At 33.4% G+C, this 17,500-nt stretch overlaps 1 protein-coding gene across 2 annotated transcripts in view; it reads left to right on the plus strand.

Moving 5' to 3' along the window:
• The window catches only part of LOC136832583 (lachesin-like), a 578,121-nt gene that overhangs the window by 323,223 nt on the left and 237,398 nt on the right, over positions 1-17,500 (plus strand). For both annotated transcript variants that reach the window (XM_067093660.1, XM_067093659.1), the window contains exon 3: positions 3,870-3,982. In XM_067093660.1, the coding sequence (XP_066949761.1) occupies positions 3,870-3,982 (113 nt within the window). The remainder of the gene's footprint in view (positions 1-3,869; positions 3,983-17,500) is intronic.

Here is a 17,500-nt window from a genome sequence, read left to right on the forward strand (position 1 = left end):
TGCCATCTCGAATAGTTGACACCAGCAGTTAAGTATCTATTCTTGCCTTTGCTTCGTCATCCTCCTTGCCACAAGGTTATTAAAAGGTAAATATTGTACGTTGTGCCTTTTATAGCTCCTTTATTCTTCGAGTTGAACTTTTCCCCTTTTATTTACTTCTGAATGACAGCTGAGATAGCGAGAACGTCACAATAGAGATATGGTTGTGTATCCAGTTCAAGTTAACCACAACTTTTAGAATTTATCGAAGGGTCTTTATTCTTCCTCTACTTCTTTGTTTTCTTTCTATATTATTACTGGAGATGTTGTTGCTTATTGTTTTAAACAACACTAACACATTTACCAAATATATTGCATAATTATGACGATTCCAGAATGTTTGACCAAGTTTTTTCTTGGGAAAATATAGTTTTTAAAGTGACCTTATCTTATTAATTTTTTTTACATCATTGTTGTACGATAATAACCGATTTTTTTTCCATATTAATAGGTGTTTACTTGTAAAGGTGGACTATTGGAATGTCGCTAGAATTTGCTTACTTGAATAGAATATTTATTCTTCTGTTTACTTGAAATAAACAAGTAAAAAATGCCCCGAAGTTTCTTCGGCACAACCGAGTTTTCTGTACAGCGTATAATCAACGTCACCGAAAATAGATCTATCTTTCAGTGGTCTCGGTATAGTGCTGTATGAGCCGCGGCCCATGAAACTTAAACACTGCCCGGTGGTGGCCTGTCCTGTGTCGTTGCCAGGCGGCCGTTTATGGCTAACTTTAACCTTAAATAAAATGAAAACTACTGAGGCTAGAGGGATGCAATTTGGTACGTTTGATGATTGGAGGTTGGATGATCAACGTACCAATTTGCAGCCCTCTATCCTCAGTAGTTTTTAAGATGTGAGGGCGGACAGAAAAAAGTGCGGACGGACAGACAAAGCCGGCACAGTAGTTTTCTTTTCAGAAAACTAAAAAAATAAATAACTAACTTGGGCAAGATCATTATTCCGAGCAGTCAAGGATGAAAATTTTTTAAGAGTTGATAATTTTTTTATTGCGTGTACACTGTATTAAATATTTCCGGTGAAGCACAAAGCCTCTCATTACATACAAAGGAAATATATATTCAAGAAACTATAAATGAGAGTGGCTCTTAATTTTCATATTTAAAATTGATTTTTATGAATGCAACATAATAAGAACTCATTGGTGAAATAAAATCATTACTAACTGGTGAACTCTTAAAGAATAAAGGAAAATTATTAGGCACAAAATAAGCGAAGCTAGGAAAGTAAACTGCCGAATTTGCATGAGGAATGAAAGTCTTTAATGTATGAATGGAGTTTTGGTCCAACTCTCCTCCCTGGAAGCGTGGCATCGTTGTTGAATGCTGACGAAAGCTGGTGTTACGATCAGTTGCTCGAAAGTTTACGTAGAATGACTAGTGTTGAAAGATGAAACCTTGTGGAGATGATAAAGAATTACTGAAAAGGTTGACAGTAAATTCAAGGTACACCAGAGTGCTTTGACATGGTGAGCACATAAGGAGAGAATGCAGATTTTTGAAAAAATTGGATTTTAGAAGTATAGTTTGGTTGGTTTATTTTCTAATTTACTCTCTTCAGCTTTCTTTTATCATATGGCCATTTTCTTTTCTTTTTTTTAATGTATTTCGAAATCAATTATTGTTTTTACGAACTCCTCTTTGTTTTGTTTCGTAATCTTTTTGAATCGTCAGTGAATTATAACCTTTGTTTTAAATGCTTTGGGTTCAAACATGTTTACTTATGGACGTTTGTATGTATGTAAATTATATATGTATGTATGCATGCATGGATTATTTTTAGAAAGCATTAAAATTTTTTTTTTTTTTTTTTGCTTTTATTGCATTACCATACAGAGTACGTGCATTCATTTATGTTTTACGATAACTGTATTGACATTTATTTATTTATATGTTCGTTTATTCATTTTTCAGAATATGATTAAGCTTTTTTTTTTTTTAGACATTTAACATCAAAGTGTGTTGCCAATGGTCTCTCCAGCCTTCTCTCAGGCTCCTAATTTCCATTACAATGCTAAATATTTTTGGATCAGCTGATGCCCATGGAGCAAGCTAATTTCGACCCATAACACGAAGATCAGCAGGACTAAATATATATCTTTAACTAGAAATGTAGACATCTCAAGCATAAAAGATTCATTCGTGTCTTGTTTGTTAATGATCTGTAAACAAAACAAAAATTTTTTTTTTTTTTTTTTCACCAAAAATATCCCAGAAAAAGGACAAATCGGATTCCGCCAATATAGTATTAATGCTTCGCAAACACAATGCGTTTGAGGCCTTTGATGCTCACTAGACTTGAAAACACTGTAAAGCTTGGAAACAATTGCAATTACCGTATGTAAATTTTATTACTGTTTTCGTTAATTGGCATATGAATTAGGATTTATGTCGTATACAAGAATATACATACATACATACATACATACATACGTACCTACACACATACACACACACACATTTAACACATGGTTGTGTTAAATTTCCTCTCTCTCTCTCTCTCTCTCTCTCTCTCTCTCTCTCTCTCTCTATATATATATATATATATATATATATATATATATATATCTCTCTATATATATATATATATATAGTATATATATATATATATATATTATATAATTTTATATATTTGTATGCATATATATATATATATATATATATATATATATATATATATATATATATATATATATATATATGTATATTACAACTTCTCGCTGCTGGGAAGAAAGGGCGTTGGGTCGGGTATGATACATGAAACATACGCTACCGGGGTCTAAGCGATGTCAGGCAGGGCAGCCGATCGAGACTACGGTCTACCCCAAAGCCAAATCAAAAAGTCCTTCAAAGAAGGCATATATATTACCCCATACAAAAATGGGAAAAAGCACGTTAAAAGAAGAGGAAGAAGATATATATATATATATATATATATATATATATATATATATGTATATATATATATATATATATATATATATATATATATATATATATATATATATATATATAGAGAGAGAGAGAGAGAGAGAGAGAGAGAGAGAGAGAGAGAGAGAGAGAGAGGGGGATTTAACAGCCATGAAGCAATGTTCTCACAGAACTATAAAACAATCTAAAGCAGTCTCTATTGAGAGCTATCAGCCAGACTTGAAAAATTTCAATCTTGCATTGTTATCAGTATGGAAAATTCCCTGACGTCTGCCCCAAGGCAATTTCCACTAATATGAATTATTGAAAGCACCAAAAATAGGTTTTGCAATAGCTTGGATGGTACGCTTCCAAGAATTTCTGTGATAACGACGCCATATATACGAGTACGGCTATAATATCGTTATATATATGTACTTATTTTATGTGTATTTTAAGACTTCATTTTCTATATTTTGCAATTATTTACCATTGCACAGTTAATTTTATTGTAATTTCATTATTCCTCTTGTTAAATCTTAATCTTGTATTTTAAGTGGCCACTAGGAGCTTCTGGTTTACGTGTGTATTATTATTATTATTATTATTATTATTATTATTATTATTATTATTATTATTATTATTATTATTATTATGGAACATGCCCACAGGGGCCGTTAACTTGAAATTCAAGCCTCCAAAGCATATGGTGCTCATTAGGAAGTAAGAGAAAGAAAAGGAAAATATAAAAAGAAGAGATCTCACGGATTAAAAAGAAAAAAAGTTAATAAATTCATTAATAAACAGATAAAAATGTATTAAAATGCAAGGAGAATCACATTAGGGCAGTCATGTCTGTTTACCTTTCTAACATCGCCCACGTTTTCTGTTCGTTGCAGGGGGGACTGTGTCAGAAGAGCCCAGCTTCGTCGAGCCCATCGAGAACGTAACAATCGCGGCCGGGAGAGACGTCAAACTCTCCTGCGTCGTCGACAACCTGGGCACGTACAAGGTCAGTTGCTTCTTCTTCTTCTTCTTCTTCTTCTTCTTCTTCTTCTTCTTCTTCTTCCTTTTAATTTTCTTCGTTCGTGTTGGCAATGTGGTTGTAAGAGGATAAAGGTTTTCTCTGAGGAATGAATTCCGTGCATTCATCAGCTACATGTATTAGCGGTCGGCGGCATGCATATGCATATGTATAATGTTTACGATGTACAGGAATATTTAAATAGACATCACATGCCCATTCTTATTGTGTGTACAAGAATGGTATGTTTCATATGTCCGTTGTAAATATGATCATCTATTTCATAATTCAGTTTCTTGTAATTTATTTTTGTGGCAAGAAATTTAAGGTGTCCACACTAACTGTACTGAATGTATTTCTTTTTCCAAGTAGAAGACTTATGAATTTACTTTTAATTTAAGCTCCAGAAATGATTTTTTTTCTCTTTTAAACTTTATTAATTTACATTTATATCGTCATCTCAAGAGTCTGTGTTAAGAGATACATTCAAAGGTAAACGGTTTTTCCATTGTCCCCATTCTTGCCAAAACTCCCTTACCCTTTCTCCTCCGTATTTCCTTTTAAAACTGAGAAGAATTAGTTCCTTTTCTATCTTTTGTGAAAATGTATTGTTAGTCTTAAAATGTCCTTATCTGTTTTGTCTTAGCCTTTTGACCAACGTTTTTAATTCGTAAATTTGCTTCGTTTTGTATGTACCCGAAACTGGATATCTCTTTCGTTTCTTGTCCTTTCACATCCAAGGCTTATCCCTTCGCTTCTTATTCCCAGATTCGTATCCTCATGCGAAACTTCTTTCTTTTCATCTCCCTGTCCTATAATCAGAATTTAAATTCCTTCTCTGTATTTTGTAACTGAAAGGTAAAGGTTTATTCTTTTCAATTCCTTTTGCTGGGCTCAGAATTCTTTAAGATCTGTAATTTATTATTCTAGGATGATAAGCAGTCTTCTCACCAGTTTGTAAAGCAAGCTTGAACCACACTTTCTGGAAGAGTATTGTAAAAATCTGAAATTACGAACGGTATTTATTTTATACCTGAAATTTAACTGAATATTTCATTGGCGCAGACAGTATTAGAGTGCAGTGAAATATCAGAATAATGTTCTTTCTGATTCCCCATTTTCAGATATTCTTAATTTACACAGTTATATTTACGCTATATGAATTTTTACACTTCTCACGATCCACAGAATTTTATTTAACGAGAATTAGAAAATATGTCAAGATATTCTTTGATGATACATTTTCCATTCCACAGGATTATGCAGTAATACTAAATCAATATAAATAAGGGAATGGAAAAGTATGGATTAAGAATTTCGTCTTTATCTCGATAATACCTCTTGGCATTTTAAACCTTTTAATGATCTGGTTTTTCAACAAAGTAACCTTTTCAGCCAAAGGCAGAGAGAGAGAGAGAGAGAGAGAAAGAGAGAGGCTAGTTGACTCATGGAGAGAGTAAATGAGAAACAAAAAAAAAAAATGTAAAAATTTAGGCTAATTATCATCAACAATTATTTCATGCTAAATGTTAATTTTACAAGAGAAACTTTGGGTATAATCAAACGAAAAAATGTAAGGATCTTCTAAAAAATTATGTTTACTAAATATCGGTTTTTCATGGTTGTTTGTCAATAAAATGAATATATATATATATATTTATATATATATATATATATATATATATATATATATATATATATATATATATATATATATATGTGTGTGTGTGTGTGTGTGTATTTATATATATATATTATATATATATAAATATATATACATACACATATATATAAATATTATATATATGTATATATATATATATATATATATATATATATATATATATATATATATATATATATATATATATATATTACCTTCTTCTGTGTGTTTTCGTAGTATTTTGAATAATTATTTTATACTTAGTATAATGATTAGAAATTTTCAAAATATTTTTATGAAAACTAAGATACGAGTACACAGAGAGACGGCGCGGAAATATTCGTCTGTTTATGTTTGTTTTTCAGGATGAGTTAGTAAGGCAGTAAAAGATCCGAATTTGTAGTCTTTGCTTGTCTCGTCCGGAGCTTTAAGACTTTTCTTCTCTCTCCTGGCGTGCCTGCGGTGTGGAGTCGTGTATTATTTGAAAATCAGGTCAGCCACCTGACGCCCACGACTTATCTAAATTTCAAGACCTGGCTTCAACTCCCAGTTTCAACCGTGTACTTTAGATTCGTTTTTGTATATATATATATATATATATATATATATATATATATATATATATATATGCATATATAATATGTATATGTGTGTATATACATATATATATATATATATATATATATATATATATATATATATATATATATATATATATATATATATATATGTATATATACATATATATTGCTTAGGGATGATCGAGCCAGTTTGAAAATAGAAGCTGGAGTTGTACAGATCGAATATTTGTGTTAAGACATTTCGTACAGTAGTGTATGGAATTTAGAAGTCCCCTTCTGATGGCTTTTAAATATTTAAAGAATTAACTATCCATTACAAAGTTAGTGGTGACTGAGTCTTGTCAAAAAATAGTTGGACACCAGAAAGGAATGTTATGTCACCTTTGCTGCTTGACTTTGTTATTGGTTTTACAGCTTTAAAAGTGGTTGGAGGTGGAAGAGTAGGTGTAGACTGGATTCATCTTAGAAAGTTGAGGATGCTGCTTTTATAAAAAAAAAAAACCACAAAATTAAAATAAGATCTTTTAACAGAACACATTGTATATCTGGTGAGACGGGACTTCGGATAAATCTAAGCAAAGAGAATTGTTGAGGACAGAGTATGCAAAAGGGGAAGTAACAACCAGATGGAGAACATTTAGGAACATTGATATTCTATATAGGTTCTCTTGAGTTGGAATTTAGTAAAAGACCAACAGTGGCCAATCAAACAACGAACATTCTGAATAAGATTTTGAAACCAAACAGATTAAGATTACACGAGAAACTCAAAATATACATTCGTACAACCTGTATTGCTTTAACACACCCTGGATGCTGTAATAAAGATTTGTCGATTTTAGAAGGAAGCTCTCAGAAGAATATGAGGAGTTAGATGGTAAAGTGAGTAATATTACCTGGAGGGGAATTACTAAAGTAGATTTCGATGAAACTAAAGGAGAGGTGGAGATGGTCTGGACATGTAGCACCTTCACGAAAAGGGTACGTGGTAGTGTCAGCTGGGCTGGCCTGGGAGTCTCAGACGGGAGGCTAGTGATAAGCGGAGATTTGTGGGTGGCAGAATTTCACAAACTCCCTTTGGCGTTGCTCGTTGTTGGAGGCAGTGGTTGTGATATCTTCGGAGCGATGGTAGTTGACGGGCTCTGATCTCTAGAATGGCAGCGGTAGGAAGGTTGGGTGTTTCACCTCCTTTAAATTGATATATATATATATATATATATATATATATATATATATATATATATATATATATATATATATATATATATATATATATCCATACATCCTTACCTCATAACTCCTCCTAATTCATATTAATCTTACAGTCATCCTCATTTATTATATGGATTATTATTTCGTAAAACAGAATATTTTTCAAATCTATGATTTAGAAAAGCTTCCAGTAAGTCAGCTGCTGCAATAATGACATTGAACTACTATTGCATAATGGTATGTCAGCTCTGAACAGTATTATTTGTCCCTGAGAACAAATACTGTTGAAGTTGAGCAAAAATCAACCTTGAAATGATTCCTCCTCTGACCAGCCAGGGCTAGTCTTGAGTTTTTTTTTTTTTTTTTGTCATATTTAAGTTTGACATTTCAAAATGTCATCAAAATCCTTAACTTTAGAACGTTATGTTATACCTTAAAAAAAAACTTTAAAATACGCGTCACTTGTCGTGGCGCAGCGACAAGTAACCTTACTCGTAATGGATTTTTATTTCGGATTTCTTTCACCTGGAGGCCCATCAAGTTATTCTCAGTGATGTGCATATTTTTCTCAGACTCATACCCATCCTGTCGCAGCAGCCATCACCCAAATTCACCAAAGGAGTCTTTTACAGTAACCTCTACTTTACTTTGTTGTAATCTCAAAAAATATAAATTTGACATGAAGACGAATGAATGGTTATGTCAGAAACACTGACGTCGCGTTTGGTCCTGTGCTGTTATGATGAAAGGACCTTGAATGCAAGCAACAGTTCGTCTTATATTTTTTCTCTTGCTTCCAGTGCAAATATGCGGTTGGGTTAATGTCATCCTGTCATGTGCATTTAACTTAATTCCGTTCCCTTTAGTCCTGTCAGAGTCAATGTTATTGATGCTCTTCACCAGGACAGTGAAATATAGCATTTCAGAAACTGGAAAATCCGTCATGTGCACAAACTGATCGTCCTGTCATATATATGTATATATATATATATATATATATATATATATATATATATATATATATATATATATATATATATATATATGTGTGTGTGTGTGTGTGTGTGTATGTATATAAGAATGTATATATATACACAGACCTTAAATATGACGGCTTCCTTGTAATAGTTTTGCAGTTGCATTTCATAGATAATATATTCGTACATTATGTACATTACTTCATTATGTCCCCAGCTTCCTGAATATTATTAATGTAGGATAGGTAAAAATGAGGAAAGGGTGCTACAAAGAAAACAATTAACGACCAACTAAATGAAACTGACCTTTTAAATGTGTACCTGTCGCTTATCAATGGCGTCCAAAACCAAGGTAATATCCTTTGCAATGGATTGCAAAATAGCAATAAACAGTACATCACAGGAAAGGCAAATTGCAAAGGTTTTTCCGGGTGGAAAAAATTGCATTCATCTTTATTGCTTTGTCCTTCTTAAATGTTATTTTTACGGCAAAGTTTACACAGTTTTTTGTGATCGCTAAATTTAACTCGACATTTTGACCTTTCATTGCAATTTAGCTTTTCGAAAAACAGAATTCAGCTTTAAAATGACTACAAATGAGAATCATACCATGCAAAATAACTTTGCACAGACTAATCAGAGCATATTGTTGAAAAGAAAGGTCTGTAGAGAATAATAGTTTTTTTAATGTACTGTATTTATTCAAACCTTTTATGCGCAGTTGCGGACATAGATAACAATAACTTTATATCACTCAAAAGACATTTTATTGTTTTGCATTTTAAGAAAATATATTCTTATCTCTAAGGCTTTAGTTTTATCTGATATTTTTACTGCAAATGATAGAATTTTTTTTTTATGTTAGACTTGGTTCAACTTTTCGTTTTGAACTTTTTTGAAATGCACTGCAACTGAGCTTTAAGAGACAGCAAAATGAGTGTCCTAGGATTAAAACTCAATTTACTTTGACATTTCAGAGAGAAATATCAGTAAATACAAAGTGCCAGCAAGAAAATGGGTACATTACATTTTATATGCATAGACATACATACATATATATATATATACATATACATATAATTATATATATATGTATGTATGTATGTATGTGTGAATTTATATCTATAACCCTAGCCCTTTTTCATCTATTTCCTTCACATAAACTCTCCTCATTTTATGCTTATCAAGTTACTTTTTTTACTCATAAAGCTTCTATCGTCCCTTCTTCTCCAACTTCAACTTCAATCAGTCTTACTTTTCCATTCAACCAAATAATGATCAAATACACTTTTAGCTCATCTTCTAACCATTGTATCCAATGACAACCTGCTTCCTCCTTTATTTTGTACTAACACAAATGCAAATTAACTTTTTCTCACCATCTCTTCTAAGTACATTTATGCTTTTTTTTTTTTTTAGATCGTTAGTGCACTTGGGGATTTTCATGACTGAATCATCCAAGTCCACGAACTGTTTGTGTTATCGGAGTCATGATTCTTTCTGGTCTCAGAATTGGTTTCAGCTTTCATATAACCTCTTACAAGCAAGATCGCCGAATTTTATACACCAATTCTCGTTCTTTCTTATGCTTAGATTTGGCAGTTATTGCTTTTATTCGTGGTTCTTAAAAAAAATGGAAACCTCCGCTGATTTAGAGACACTTCCCGTTAGTTTTCATTCTGGTTAATTACGTCACCTTTAACAAAGCTTTTAGGCTAAATTTAACAGAAATAACAGCTGGGTGACTTCTCTCATTTCTTGCAATCAATAGCCATTGGGAAAATGTATTAAAATTCATTTGCTGTCGGGAACCAGTAAATAAATGTTACATACTTATGTTTTAAAGGTAACGGTATTGAATAGGAGGAATATTTACTCTATATTTTTCCCAGCCAGGTTGATTGATAGGTTGATATAATACTGTAAAGTGACGTGATAACAGTAACTTGAATTTTTTTTAAACGAATTTTGTATTTATTCTATGAAATAACTGAATTCTTTCTTGACTTAATTTTCTAAGTGTAACTGATGCCATGTATGATATCAATAATTACTCGTATCCGTGATATTTCGTTTAATTAAATATTTTTTTTATGAGGTTTAGGCTGTGGAGCCAAACACTGGGGCTATTTCGACCATTCAGCACTAAAACTATGAAAAGAGGGATTTAGAGTGGTTGAACAGCAAGTTTAAGTGATGCAGAAATTAAAGGAGGTAAAATACAGGGAAGTAAAGGTGAAGATAGGTGAAAACCTAAAGTTGGATTTATTAATAATAGTTTGAGAGGTTGGACAGCAAGACTGAAGAAAGGAAATGGGAGTGGAGGTAAAGCAAAGGATAAAAGTGGGTGCAATTAGGAGCCGAAGGGACGATGCTAGCATCCTTTAGAAGTGCCTACAGTGCGCCACGTGAGGAGCAATGACGGCACTACCTCCTCTACAAGGGTAATATTTCTTAGTTAATCGACTGATTGTGTAATAAACTCAAATGTTTTCTTTACATACAAAGTATTCAAAGAGGATGGTATCGTTAACTTCATAACTCTGAGTAAATTAGCGCTTGTAATTATATATTCCCCTGCAGGACTGAACGAGTTGTAAATTGCCGTAATTTTAAATTCATAACTTTTGTACAGATCTAAACTCCTGTTGATGGAACGCACAAACTTTCATAAAAGAAATACGGATAAAAAAGAAGAATATAAAAATCATTATGTTTATAGCAAAGCATGTTTTAGCTGAGCGGTGATCTGAATATTTGACGAGTCCATCTCATTCTGAGCTGGAAAAAGCAACGGTAATGATCAGTTACATCCTACGAATTTTGAAGAGGACAGATCTGAATTAGGACTATTTATGCCATGGTTTTCACTTATAATTGTTTTAAGATAAACTTGGTGGTGGAGGTTTGAGGGCAAAAAAGTTTTTCTTGAATAAAAGAAAAGACGTACGTGGCTCATTTATATATATATATATATATATATATATATATATATATATATATATATATATATATATATATATATATATATATATATATATATATATTATATATATATATATATATGTGTGTGTGTGTGTGTGTGTGTGTGTGTGTTTGCGTGACTGTTCAAAGAGGTTCAGTATCGTTCATTATCACACGTGTGTTTGTAAATCCTTAGTTGATAGGCATGATATATTTTTTGGGCCTTGCACCAAGAGAGGAGAACTTCTAGGCAAAATTCGTTAAATGCTAACGTACTTCTAGCATCTACTACTTTCTGGCAACGTTTGTAAAACTGCTAGAAAGGAATAGAATAAATAACTAGTGAAACAAAACGGCCTATATAATCTGAAAGCGAGAGATTGCGTCAGAGACAGGTGTGAATATCGCAGTGTGCTCATGGGTATTTTATGCGATGCCGGAGACCCATGTGTGTAGTATATGAATAACTTAATTTTGTAGAAGTTCTCTGCAAAGGGGCTTCATCCTTCACTCAAGAATTAAATGATGAATGTGGCTTCGGCCGTCTCTTTTTCCTCTTGATTTTCCATTTTTATTTTTCCGTAAAAGAAAACTATTGTGACGGCTCTGTCTCTCCGTCCGCACTTTTTCTGTCCGCCGTCAGATCTTAAAAACTACTGAGGCCAGAGGGCTGCAGGTTGGTATGTTGATCATCCACCCTCCAGTCATCAAACATACCAAATTGCAGCCCTCTAGCCTCGGTAGTTTTTATTTTATTCAAGGTTAAAGTTAGCTATAATCGTACCTCTGGCACCGTCATAGGTAATAACAACATAGGCCACCACTGGACCTTGACTAAGTTTCATGGGCCGGGACTGTACAGAAAACTCGATTGCGCCGAAGAAACTTCGGCGCATTTTTTACTCGTTTTTTATTGTTTTAAAATTTACTTATTATACAAAAGCACTGCACACTCGCATTTCTCTTTCTGTATTTTACGTCTGAAATATAATGCAGAATCCATCATAATACATTATTTTAATATATTTTTATATTTATATTAAAAAACACTTCATATTCCAGATGACCCCACATACAGGTATGATAACTTTGCCCCCGAACGCCTCAGTAACTGCCATAACAGCGGCCCCTTTGGAGAAAGGCAAAAGACAGGCCATGGATTCTGAGCACTGACAAGAGTGTCATAAAACGAGTTCAGCTGGTCCTAGCTGGGTGTCAAATGACACCCGCTTAAGGAGCGCCCTCCAAAGCCCTCACGACTATTTTGGGACGTGGGGCGTAACGCCACTAAAGTTGGGAACTAAGTCTCTTAACTGGCCGGCGGGGACGTTGTGAATGGGGACAACAAACGAAAAAATGTAAACCTGTCCTGTAGGACATACCTTCTGGGGAGGGAGGACACATATTCGCGATAATGGTAATTGCTAAGTAGGAATGGGAAATGCTGGAGAACTGCACGAGAGAGAGAGAGAGAGAGAGAGAGAGAGAGAGAGAGAGAGAGAGAGAGAGAGAGAGAGAGAGAGAGAGAGAGAATAAAAGAATACAAGGTTTATTTGGGAGGATAAAATAATTGCTTGTAAATAGTGCATGCTAGGTTATCGACTGCCATTGTGATGTGTTCCACATCAAGTGCTTGAGGGAAAAAAAACTTTTTTTTTGAGATTAGCTACAAATATTCTATTAAAACTTATCTCTCTGAATAAACACAGTGTCAGTGATGGACGGTAATAATGGGAACAAAAGGTGCAAAGAAATGTAGGATAATACTGATGTCATATTGTAAGTACTGAAACAATTGTTGTGCTAACAGTCAGCTTTTTTCCTTAATCCTTTTCGTATGCGTGCAGAACAAAACAATAAAAAATATATATATATAGATGTTTGTGAGCGGTTTTATATACGAGTCTTTTCTATTGATGATAAAGTAGTATCAAAGAAATTGTATCAGACTGCAGGAGTGAAGTCATCAATATAATATATATAGACTGCAGGATATGAATATATATATATATATATCAATATACTGTATATATATATATATACATATGTATATATATATTTATATATATGTGTGTGTGTGTGTGTGTGTGTGTGTTATATTTTGAAACAACTGTCTCACTCAACTGTCAGTTGACTCTGAGATATAACGCTGTAAAATCTACCCTTTTGGTATTTTATTGGGCCACCTTTATTAGGTGGAATTCTGTTTTAACAGGAACTATTTTATAGCCAATATATATATATATATATATATATATATATATATATATATATATATATATATATATATATATATACATATATATATATATATATACATATATATATATATATATATATATATATATATATATTGTAATGCATTGGCATAATAACGGATAATTATAAAACGAATGCAGTTGAGCAGGAGAACCGTGAAGATTATCGTTCTCTTCCGCTGTATTGTTATTTAATTCTTTTTTTTTAAAGTCCAACATTAGGTAACTACGGAAATGAAGACGTGCTTTGTCAGACCTAATCCCCCTCCCCTACTCCCAATATTCGTTTTGAAAGCTTTAGAAGTCTCTAAATATTTACGCCGGGCAGTGCATATTCTGGATGACTACTTAATTGTTTTGCCATTGTATATGACTTGTATGTCACTTCCTTCATACAGATATTGTCATGAATTCACCATCTTGGAATATCATCCCAGAATTCCCACATAGGATATAATGATATCCCGAACCTCATTTTTTTATTACATAATTCGTCACGATACCTTGGCTATTTTGCCGTCGTTGAAGCGTGTATGATTTTGCATATTGATATTAAAAACCAAGTAAAGATTTTGTTAATAAACAAGAATATAACAACGTATTACCATCCTATATTTCTTTTTATATCGGAAGGCTTGATATTTTTAGGTCGCCGTTAAGATTCAGTTGAATTCTTACCAACCACTGATTCACTTCATTATTATAGTTCACTGATACCTCACAGCTCAGTTTTTTTTTTTCGGAGGAAGTCTATTTTATCTACAAATAACATTCATTTCTTTGTAATAAAAACTTATGTTATTCTACCATGTGGCATTAACAAATTGTTGAAACCATTTGCTTCAGACACTCACAAACTATTTTCTTAATCATTTCTCGTTCTGTTTTGTGCTGTTGGCGATGCCTCTTAGCATACATGTGGAAAATTTATTTTCCACAATTCTTACAACTTCAATAGTCCGGTATCAATTTGTGTTGCAAGATCTGCAAGTAATCTAGTACCGCATCTTAGTCTTGTGATGTAATCATCCTAAGAACTTCTGCATTCGCAATGTTGTTTCTCCTGTCATTTCTATGGCTTTTGCGAAGGTCGACCCGTGTCTGTGTTAGCTAAATTCCCCTTTTTTAGGGCTTGACTGCTCTCTGTCTCGGCTGACCTCCAGTCTCTTATCTGATCAGTCTGTCTCTTTCGTTGCTTGCTCACTGACGTTTATCCATCCTCCTTGTTCGGTTGTTATTCTCCAAGGTTCTGTGTCTACTGTTCCTCTTTCTGTTCTTGATTAGGTGTTTGTTATTTCTGATTGTTTATAAGAATACGTATGTAAATATACTTTGTCTTTTTCTAAACGACTTTTATTAGCATATGTTTTGTAAATAAATTAACCTTAGTATTTTTACATACCATTTTTAGACAAAACTGTCTGCATTGTTTATCACATACATTTACAGTCAAATCAGGCAACGCCTGTATTGTTTTCTACGGATATTTAGTCAAATGTATTGTTTTTTTACAGATGTTTACAGTCAAATCAAGCAACGCCTGTATTGATTTTTACATGTATTTACAGTCAAATCAAGCAACGCCTGTATTGTTTTGTACAGATATTTACAGACAAATCCAGCAACGCCTGTATTTTTTTTACAGATATTTACAGTCAAATTAAGCAACTCCTGTTTTTTTTACAGATATTTATAGTCAAATCAAGCAACGCCTGTATTGTTTTACAGATATTTACAGTCAAATCAAGCAGTGCCTGTATTTTTTACAGATATTTACAGTCAAATCAAGCAACGCCTGTATTGCTTATTACAGATATTTACAGTCAAATCAAGCAACGCCTGTATTGTGTTTTACAGATATTTACAGTCAAATCAAGCAACTCCTATCAGACATGGCATACTTTCGTTGTTCTCTTATTATTCTCCAAGCTTCTGTATCTACTTTTCCTTTTTTTCTTCTTGAGATACAACTACCTTTACCATTTGGAGGGTCAGAACCCATAGACCATAGTTACTGTTTTCTTCCAATCCCTCCCTCAGTCACTCTTAAGATAAATATTGAAAGCACTTTTGACATGACAAGTATGTCAGTAGAATTCCTAAAACCGCACAGTTATTATCGTTATTAATATTCATGTTTTACTTCTTATAGTCTATGACATTTTTATTGTCTTAAAACTTTTCTTTGTAAAGTACCATTATTTTCTTTTGACTTCGAATTTCCTTTGAGGAATTAAGTTTTTTATTACGAAAGAATTGAGTTTTAATCCGCAAGTATAGCTATTTTTTTTTTTTATATGCAGCCCCATTATTTCAGGGTTAAGCTATGCCGTCACATCAAGAGACTTTGGAATAATGAATGACTGTTCAGCGTCACCTGTCTAGGTTACGCTTGATTTGCAATGTCGGGCATAAGCAGAAACTGGAGAATGATGTGTTCATGTATATTTTTGTACCAGGATACCAGACACCAGCCAAAATGATTTTTATGATAAATATGCATCTAGTCAGGAGTCTGGTCAGAAGTCTTTTACAGTGTTATCTTTTAAATCCTAATTCAAGGAAGAGATTTCTTTGCAAATCTTATATCCTCAGGGCAGCATCGTACAACTTCTACAAAAGCCTCATCAGCAGTACGTCGTGTCCATTTTTGCATGCTGCAGCAAACGTCTCTTGTCTTGCTTGCACGCACTTCTACGCTGCATTTTGGACATTGCAACACTTCTAACTCATCATTTTCTGGGTTTCTGTTTCGTCTTTCCTGCTGACATGGCCAGATCATGCACTTTTTTAGCCACTTATCTTTCAAGCAGACAGAATTGGTTATGAAAGCTTAATACACACTGATGTACTTTTCCATCATTGCTAAACCTCTACGTTTCTTGCTTTTCATTCCGTCTTGCTCTACATATATTGCGTAGATAATTCGTTTTAAGATTATATTTTCTTTTTTTTTCTTTAATTTACAAGCAGCAACCGTAAATCAACTCCATACAGAGGAATCAATTTAAGCTGATAGGGATGATAATTTACTGTGAAAGTTTATAGCGTACTATCTATATATCAATCTGAGAGCCATTATTTGCTTGTATTAACTATATTTCTTACTCCTTTTATCACCAGTTCATAAAAGTACCTGGAGAAAGTTGACTCTCACTGGAAATCTTGTCCAGGAAAAAGTGAGCATCCTACGGATAAGGCCCTTATCCCATTCTCATCAGTGACCTTGTAACGACATTTTGAAGAGGCAAGATGTCACCATCCTCCAATTATAATTAGCTTATTGAAACCTTTCTGCGTCTCAGCTGCCACTCAGGTTGGGTAGATGGAAAGTCTTCCACGTTTAATGCCTTTTGTTTCATTGTTAAGCTGAGGAAGGGTCTGTTCGGGATTTTGACGCATTGTGACATTTCAAAGGACGTACCGAAGAGGTTTGTGAGGAGAGAGGAAGCAAGAGATGATTTTTCTTCCATATATTACTTTCTATGAGTTTCTGGATTGGTGTAGGTTTTGATGTCTAGAGTTTGTAAATAAGTAAGCAAGGAGAGTTACCGTTTTAGTTTTCTGAAAAGAAAACCTTTGTGGCGGCTTTGTCTGTCCGTCCGCACTTTTTTCTGTCCGCCCTCAGATCTTGAAAACTACTGAGGTTAGAGGGCTGTAAATTGGTATGTTGATCATCCACCCTCCAATCATCAAACATAACAAATTGCAGCCCTCTAGCCTCTGTAGTTTTTATTTCATTAAGGTTAAAGTTAGCCACAATCGTGCATCTGGCAACGATATAGACCAGGCCACCACCGCCTCTTGGTTAAAGTTTCATGGTCCGCGGCTCATACAGCATTGTACCGAGA

This window comes from Macrobrachium rosenbergii, chromosome 50 (assembly GCF_040412425.1).
Source record: "Macrobrachium rosenbergii isolate ZJJX-2024 chromosome 50, ASM4041242v1, whole genome shotgun sequence".
In the NCBI taxonomy this organism is placed as follows: domain Eukaryota; kingdom Metazoa; phylum Arthropoda; class Malacostraca; order Decapoda; family Palaemonidae; genus Macrobrachium; species Macrobrachium rosenbergii.